The 9,165-nt window shown below is 34.6% G+C and overlaps 1 protein-coding gene across 1 annotated transcript; it reads right to left on the bottom strand.

The window, feature by feature from the left end:
* Positions 1-2,585: 2,585 nt before the first annotated feature.
* On the bottom strand, positions 2,586-8,949 carry LOC137616540 (tubulin alpha-3 chain-like). Its single transcript, XM_068346385.1, has 4 exons — positions 8,847-8,949; positions 8,685-8,721; positions 4,224-4,446; positions 2,586-3,836 (listed from the first exon to the last, which is right to left on the bottom strand). The coding sequence occupies exons 2-4, from the start codon at positions 8,685-8,687 to the stop codon at positions 2,707-2,709; spliced, it is 1,356 nt and encodes a 451-aa protein (XP_068202486.1). The 5' UTR covers positions 8,688-8,721; positions 8,847-8,949; the 3' UTR covers positions 2,586-2,706.
* Positions 8,950-9,165: the final 216 nt, after the last annotated feature.

The raw sequence follows: 9,165 nt of genomic DNA on the forward strand, positions 1-9,165 counted from the left end.
AGTCAGCTGACCCTAGGCTGAAACATCAATAAAGGAAGATTACCGGACCCACACCATATATCCTAGCATAAAAGCCCTCCGGTAATTTTTAGGTATTAACCATAACTGCGTCCAGAAAGCAGACATTTTACGAGGGTTGAAATTTACATTAACCAGACAGGGAAAAATCTACGGGGTTTGCACACCTATTTTCCTTTTTTAATGTCTAGAAGAGTATGGATGTTTCTGTAAACATATAAGTATATATATATATATATATATATATATATATATATATATATACATATATATATATATATATATATATATATATATATATGTATATATACACACAACAATAAATGCAGCTGTTTCTAGTCCACTGCAGGACAAAGGCCATACACACATATATATATATATATATATATATATATATATATATATATATATATATATATATTATATATATATGTGTGTGTATGTGTGTATAAACACACACAAAACAAATGCAGCTTTTTCTAGTCCATTGCAGGACAAAGGCCTCAGAAATGTTCTTATTCATGGCTGGGGTTTGGCAAGTTTTCATCACCACGCTGGCCACTGCGGATTAGTGATGGTGGGGGACTTGTCTGATCATTCACAGCAAACCAACCTAGCATATGTGGCCCTGACTAGTACAGCTTTGCTGATCGTGGCGATACGCAAACCCTTTCACCATGTTAAGGTATCACCTCTTACAAAGGGGTAATATATGAAATTTCCTGTACCCGTCTCTTTTTATCTTTTTTCTAGAGCTTATGGTAATCTTACTTCATTGCCTTTGACATTTCCAGGCTCTTTGAAAGCCAGGTGAGAAAGCTCCTTTTTTATTGTCAGTCTGCTTCATTGAGCCTATTTCTTCTTCGACTTTTCTTTCATGATACCCAGACGCCCTTTTACTGCCCACCTGTAGTTTGTTATTTATTTTTCTAATTTGTCTTTTCGTAAAACCTTAATAAACATCTTAAATTTATTCCTTACCTTATCAGAATCTTCTAATGTTTGTCAGGATATTTTGCTGTGCAGTGAATTCAAGGTAGTACTTGATACTCTAAAAAGGTGGTTCTCAACCTTGTTTGACCCATGTATCCCTCTCATCACATGTCAGGGATGTCATTACCGCTCCTTTCCAAGAATGTAAAAAGTGCATTCAAATTTGATATGCATATAATACAAAAAAAAAGCAATATAAATCAACATTTAATAGTTTCAGGGTGCCAATCCTTGGTTCCAATTTCACTCCTGAAAACCTAAAATTCCCCTCTGGTTGAGAACCCCTTTTCTAAAAGGTCTTCTAAATGAGAAGATTTGCGTTTTCACATTGTTTTGCAGTAAGGATGTTTTTGAAAAATTATATCTGGGAGTGTCTTTCAATATATGTACTTTCCTTGTAGATATAATCAACTCCATACTTATTCTATGGTTGCCAGAGGTTCTCCCTTCTTAGGTTGTATTCAGTTTATTCCATTGCAAAGCCGTGTTATCTTTTTCTAGAAGTACCACTTTCGGTAGTGTTTCCAGGAGCTGCTTACTAAGGTGATGCCACTTTCCTTTCCATTTGGCATGTGGCAGTATTCACAATCTGATATATACTGTGTGGTAATTGTTAACTGATTTGCTGCCTACCTTCCTTGCCTCTGAGGTACTGCCTCCTAAGAGTGTTCCCTGGTTTCTTAATCACCTTTGAGTAACTTTCCAAAGGAGAATTAATACTGTCTCTTTATGTCTTAGCTAGAATCCTGGTAATATAAGGTATGTTAATTGACGAGAGAGGCTGGAGCTTTTACACAAATATTTTATATAGAACATTTCTTTGCAGTGGAATAGTGAGATTGTAATTGGTTATCTCGTCTCAGTCTTCCTATGAGGCAAATAAATATTATTCTAATACCTTTACTGACTTACTGAATGGGAATCTGTTTAAACTTAATTTTGTCATTTTTTTAATCCCTCATATCAGTTAAATTGTGCTTAAAGTATTTGGAGATTGATGCAGTTAATTTTATTACACGTTTCAAGTTACGAAGTAGGACTTTTACTTCAGCAATTTATTTCCAATTTATCATATTCTGGTCATAAGTTGGTCTTCTTTTTCTGCATTTTCCCACTTCTATGTAAGTCAGAGTATTTCTCAATTCCAGACCTAATTTATCTGATTTTGAATTGCCTTGATAGTTATTTTCACAGTTCTGTCATTTGCTTACAACAGACTTTTGAAAGCTATAGTTTAAAATGCACAACTCTCATAAAATAGTTTTGGAAATGAATATGTATTTGTTGACGGGGCACCTCCTTAAATGGAGATAAGAATATGAAAAAATTTCTGTATATTTCTAAACTCATATGATTTAAAATATCACAATAAAACTACTGTATTATCATTGTAGTGTATAAAAGTACAGTTGAAGGAGCCAGTTTTCTCTCAATTAGTTGATTTCATCTAATTAAATTTTCCAGTGAGATCACTTGCAATTAAATGAAGTTGAATGTAACAGTTTGTAGAAGAAAAATCTTTTTAGAAGGTGAAGTTATAAAGGGATACTTTAGGTATGTGATTCAAAGGAAAATTGTCATTATCTGTTTATTTAGGTATTTCATAGATTAATTTTATGCCGTAGGTAATCAAGCATAAGGATCTATGCACTGAACATCAATTGAAGTATATAATCTGATCACAGCATTTCTGATTCAGTACTCATCCCCTTCGTCAGGACCATCAAGGTCAGCAGTGTCGGCTCCAACTTCTTCATAATCCTTTTCTAAGGCAGCTAGATCTTCCCTGGCTTCTGTGAATTCACCTTCCTCCATCCCTTCTCCGACGTACCAGTGGACGAAAGCTCTTTTAGCATACATCAGATCAAACTTTTGGTTTAATCTAGCCCAGGCTTCAGCAATTGCTGTCGTATTGGAGAGCATGCATACTGAACGGGACACTTTGGCCAAGTCCCCGCCTGGGACAACAGTTGGTGGTTGATAGTTTAAGCCTACCTTAAAGCCAGTGGGGCACCAATCTACAAACTGTATTGTACGTTTCGTTTTGATTGTTGCAATAGCGGCATTGAAATCTTTTGGAACAACATCGCCTCGATACAGAAGGCAACAAGCCATATATTTCCCATGACGAGGATCGCACTTGACCATCTGGTTACATGGTTCAAAACATGCGCTTGTAATTTCTCCAACTGATAGTTGTTCGTGGTATGCCTTTTCAGCTGAGATAATGGGGGCATATGTAACTTGAGGAAAGTGAATTCTAGGGAAAGGAACCAAGTTTGTTTGAAACTCTGTTAGATCTACATTGAGGGCACCATCAAATCTCAAAGAAGCGGTGATTGACGAAACTACTTGACTGATCAGTCGGTTTAAGTTAGAGTAAGAAGGGTGACCTATGTCAAGGTTTTTCTTGCAGATATCATAGATAGCCTCATTATCTACCATGAATGCACAATCGGTATGCTCTAGAGTGGTATGGGTAGTGAGTATCGAGTTGTACGGTTCAACGACGGATGATGCCAATAGAGGAGCTGGGTAGATGGCAAATTCTAGTTTGCTCTTCTTGCCATAGTCCACTGAAAGTCTCTCCATGAGAAGTGAAGTGAACCCAGACCCTGTTCCTCCTCCAAAGGAATGGAACACAAGGAAACCTTGTAAGCCTGAACAGCTGTCAGTGACCTTCCGTATTCTGTCCAGCACATTGTCAATTAATTCTTTTCCAATTGTATAGTGGCCTCTGGCATAGTTGTTTGCGGCATCCTCTTTGCCAGATATCATCTGCTCAGGATGGAACAGTTGTCTGTATACTCCTGAACGTATTTCATCTGCAAAGGAATGGATGAGTAGGAATTCAATCATATTTTGTGGGATGTAGGTTTTAAATAGATAAGGAAAAATTACAAAATATCAGATTTGATCCACATTTAAATATAAGAGGTGTTTTACGAAAATTGATATTGCAAAGGATGGGAGTTGAGATATCTAAAATACAAGGTAATTTCATTGTATGAATTCCCATGCGTTAAGATGTTTAACATAACAAAATTTAATACAAAAGTAATGATTTTGATTAGAGTTTACATAACATCATCTGTACCAGTGAGTCACTCATTTGATATTAGTGAACATAAGAGACATTCTGCTTTGTTGAAGTGTGTTATTATTGTAGTTATATTGTTTTGTAAAAAGGCACCAATGCACATACAACTTACCAACAACTGTAGGTTCTGTATCCACAAAGACTGCTCTGGGAACATGCTTGCCCGATCCAGTTTCATTGAAGAATGTGCTGAAGGAATCGTCGTCCACTTTTCCGTCAGTCCTAGCTTGCATGCGTCCATCAGGGCTGATTCCGTGTTCCAGGCAGTACAGTTCCCAACAGGCGTTGCCCATCTGGGCACCAGCCTGGCCAATGTGGACTGAAACGCATTCACGCTGCAAAAACACAATGAACGTTAGGTCGTGGTATAAAAACAAAATAAATTTTTTTGTAAATTAGTGGAAAGTCGTATAGTTAGGGAAAATAGGTTAAATGCATACAGTGAAGAATTTAACTGATGTAAGCATGATTTCGATGTAGGATTGAAAAAAAAAAAACTCGTAGAAGAAAAAATGTGTATTGTTTCAGATATTGAATAAAGTTAATCATGATGATCTCCTACTCCAGTTAAGAAGCATTATTCTTAGAAGGTGGTTAACCTGATTTTAAATTTTTCCTTTAATGAATACTTTTGGAAAACAGAACCTCACGTTTGTACTTCACTTTCAAAACTGAAAAATAATGATCATAGCTTATCCAGTTAGCAATTAAACATGCCATTTCAATAATTTATGAGAAAGGGTGATAATGAAGCTCATGTATTTTTAATTTTGAAAGAAAATTTAGTAAAGAAGTGATCTTCTTGCAAAGGTCAAAATAATTTAACACAAAATCCTTTATGACTGCAATAGTTTGCCATTGCCAAGACACAATTTGGCAATTGGCCTATTGGAATCGTCCCTGCCAGGCAGTCTGTTTGAAGGGAGTTTGAAATAGATAGTTTCTAGACGTGACTGCAAGTTCACTATCTTTGTGAGCTAGGAATAACGGGTTTAGGGGAGCATACAGGTCTACTTGCTGAGATATCAGTAGCCATTGCCCTGGACCAAGTTTAATTTAGAGGGGTCTTGGATGCTGATCATATGTATAAATGATTAGTCTCTAGGGTATTGTCCATTCCCTTGCCTCTGCCATTCACGAGGAGCCTTTAAGAAAACTTGGCTTCGAAAACCTGTGCACATTATACTGACAGCCATCAATGTTGGAAATTACAATGTTTATAACCATGGTTCTATATATCAGATGGAGAATTACAAAAGACAATTATGTGATATTTATGTGACAGGTTACTCTACCATTCATTTACTAGAGAAAGAAAATGGCGAAAAGAGATTGCTAGGAAATAATGAAATACCAGTAGAAGATTTGAAAAGAGAATCATTAGGTCATGGTTTGTAAGGGAAAAAAATAGAGGGAAATCTGAACGATTCGAATAGCTGAGAAAAGGTTAATGAACGACATTAACGAGAAACAAGATAATGGTAGATTGCAAGTCATTAGATCTCTAAATATAACAAAGTAGGGGTTTTTAGACTTCAAGGTTTTAATAGAGGCCTAGGAAAAGCCAACCAATCTTACAACCCCAATATTCTTTTGAGAAGCTGAGTAGATCTTGACTGGCTTTATACAAAGTGATCTTTTGAGATAAACATAACGATACACATTTTTATAACTAATAACATTGATAATAATTTCTGAGGTATTTTTCACATATTTTGATAAAAACTAACCTATTCTTTGCTTTCTTTGTTACAGATATGCTGTTTATTGCTGCGAAGGATGATTACTTATCACAAGAAAAGGGAATGCATTGTCATCATAAGGTAAGGAATGTAGCGTTGGGATTTCTTGGTTGAAATTGTACTAGTTTTAAGGGGATTCATTATTGGAAAATGACTCATATTAGTAAACTATAACAAGTTGAAAACATCTGACTATTTAAAGTAAATATAATAATAATAATAATAATGATAATAATAATAATAATAATAACAATGATAATAAATTATTATTATTATTATTATTATTATTATTATTATTATTATTATCATTATTATTATTATTATTATTATTATTATTATTATTATTATTCAGTGGCTACTTTCCTCTTGGCAAGGGTAGAAGAGACTCTTTAGCTATGGTAAGGAGCTCTTCTAGGAGAAGGACACCCCTAAATCAAACCATTGTTCTCTAGTCTAGTGCCATAGCTTTTGTACCATGGCCTTCCACTGTCTTAGATTAGAGTTCTCTTGCTTGAGGGTACATTCGAGCACGCTGTTCTATATTATTTCTCTTCCTCCTGTTTGTTTTAAAGTTTTTATAGTTTGTATATGAAAGGTCTAATTTAATGTTGTTACTGTTCTTAAAATATTTTTTTTCTATAAATTATTTATTACTTCTCTTGTAGCTTATCTATTTCCTTATTTCCTATCCTTATTGGGTTATTTCTCCCAGTTGGAGCCCTTGGGCTTGTAGCATCTTGCTTTGCCAACTAGGGTTGTAGCTTGGCTTTTAATAATAATAATAATAATAATAATAATAATAATAATGATAATAATAATAATAACAACAATAATAAGCTACAACCCTACTTGGAAAAGATAGGATGCAATAAGCCCAAGGGCTCCAACAAAGAAAGAAGCGTACTTGATTTTACCTATATAATGGATAGCTATTACCAGGCAAATCATATTCGTCAGGGATGAATAATTACTATAAAGTTTGTAGTAAGAACATGTCTGAATGTTATTCATCATTCATTTAATTCACTCATATACAGTAGTCACATTTAATTTTGGTAATGAGTCTTATACCCTAAGATCTTAATGACAATAAATCAATTAAGCAATTTATAACATTATTATTATTATTATTATTATTATTATTATTATTATTATTATTATTGTTATTAAAAGTATTGTTATTATTATTACTTACTAAGCTACAAGCCTAGTTGGAAATGCAGGATGCTATAAGACCAGGGGCTCCAACTGGGAAAAATACCTCAGTGAGGAAAGGAAACAAGGAAAAATAAAATATTTTAAGAACAGTAACATTAGAATATCTCCTTTATAAACTATAAAAACTTTAACAAAACAAGAGGAAGAGAAACAAGATGGAATAGTGTGCTAGAGTGTATCCTCAAGCTAGAGAACTCTAACCCAAGACAGTGGAAGACCATGGTACAAAGGCTATGGCACTACTCAATACTAGAGAACAATGGTTTGATTTTGGAGTGTCCTTCTCCTAGAAGAGCTGCTTACCGTAGCTAAAGAGTCTCTTCTACCCTTAAGTGGAAAGTGGCCACTGAACCATTACAGTGCAGTAACCCCTTGGGTGAAGAATTGTTTGGTAATCTCAGTGTTGTTAGGTGTATGAGGACAGAGGAGAATGTGTAAAGAATAGGCTAGACTATTGGGGGTGTATGCCTGTAGGCAAAGGGAAAATGAAACGTAACCAGAGAGAAGGATCCAATGTAGTACTGTCTGGTCAATTATTATTATTATTATTATTAGCCAAGCTACGATCCTGGTTGGAAAAGCAGAATGCTATAAGCCCAAGGATTTCATCAGAGAAAAATAGATTATTATTATTATTAGCCATGCTACAATCCCGAATGGAAAAGCAGAATGTTACAATTCCAAGGGATCCAACAAGGAAAGTAGCCCTGTGAGGAAAGGAAATAAAGGAAGAGCAAATAAACTATAGGCTTACTTAAGTAACGAATAGAGCATTTGAAATAATTCAAGATCAGTAACAACGTTAAAATAGATCAGTCATACATAAACTATAAAGCTATGTCAACATGTTTGACTGAAAAAAATTTACATATAATGATCTTTCTCTCTACCATGGCATTTCCAACAATTTTCTGGGGTAACCGATATAAGAAATAGAAACAAATCATCATAATATAAAAAAAAAAAATCAGCGGATAATAAATTTGTTATCAGACTACCAATAGCTTTGGATAGTGTTGAGGATTCTTTCGTTCGATAATAACAACAAACAGGAGAAAAGCAGATAGAAAACATATTACTCAGAAAATGGTCACCGAGAAAAAGAACTAGGTTGATATATAATTAATTATAAATTGACATCTCTTAGGGGTGCTTTGGAAGATTCAGTGATTATTAATAATATTCCTTATTATGGGAAATATCATGGTTTTACGACTGTATTTAAATTTCTTATTTGAAAATTATATACATAAACACACACACACACACACACACACACACACACACACACATATATATATATATATATATATATATATATATATATATATATATATATATATATATACACGTGTGTGTACATGATTATAAATAATTTTCATAAAATGCTGGATTATTAATGCAAACCTCTTATCAAATACCGAAGTATTCCCAAGGTAAAATTGAAAACGACCTGCTCTTATCTTATCAGGAATTAATTTGAATAACAGTAATAAAAAACACTTGTAAATTGCGAGCACGAAAACCTTCCCCCCCCCCCAACAAAATGATACAAAAAAAAAAAATCACTTATCGTCTCGTTAATAGCTAGAAGAAAATAAAATATCACAAACCATTTTCGAATCGTAGGTGTAGGTAGCTTAGTAGATTTCTCGAGCCGGTTTTCGAATCGTAGGTGTAGGTAGATTAGTAGATATCTAGAGCCGGTTTTCGAATCGTAGGTCTAGATTCTAGAGCCGGTTTTCGAATCGTAGGTGTAGGTAGATTAGTAGATATCTAGAGCCGGTTTTCGAATCGTAGGTCTAGATTCTAGAGCCGGTTGTTCAATCAGAAAAGTCACAAGAACAGTTGAGGAGGTTCTCGTGATTCTAGCAAATCTGCTATCGTCGTCTTATCTCCGGGTTGTTATATAGTGTCCTGGCATCAGTTGCGTCACGGAAGAGCAATGGCTGTGATTGGAGGATGTTGTCCAATAGAAATGCCTCCTTCGTTTTTAATTGAATTCATGAAAGCACTGTCATTTTGAACCGTTGAACTCCCTGACAACTGACTGTTTAGGGTTTCGTCATGTTTATTTGTAAATAGGTTATTCGA

Source organism: Palaemon carinicauda, chromosome 22, assembly GCF_036898095.1.
Source record: "Palaemon carinicauda isolate YSFRI2023 chromosome 22, ASM3689809v2, whole genome shotgun sequence".
Taxonomy (NCBI): Eukaryota; Metazoa; Arthropoda; class Malacostraca; order Decapoda; family Palaemonidae; genus Palaemon; species Palaemon carinicauda.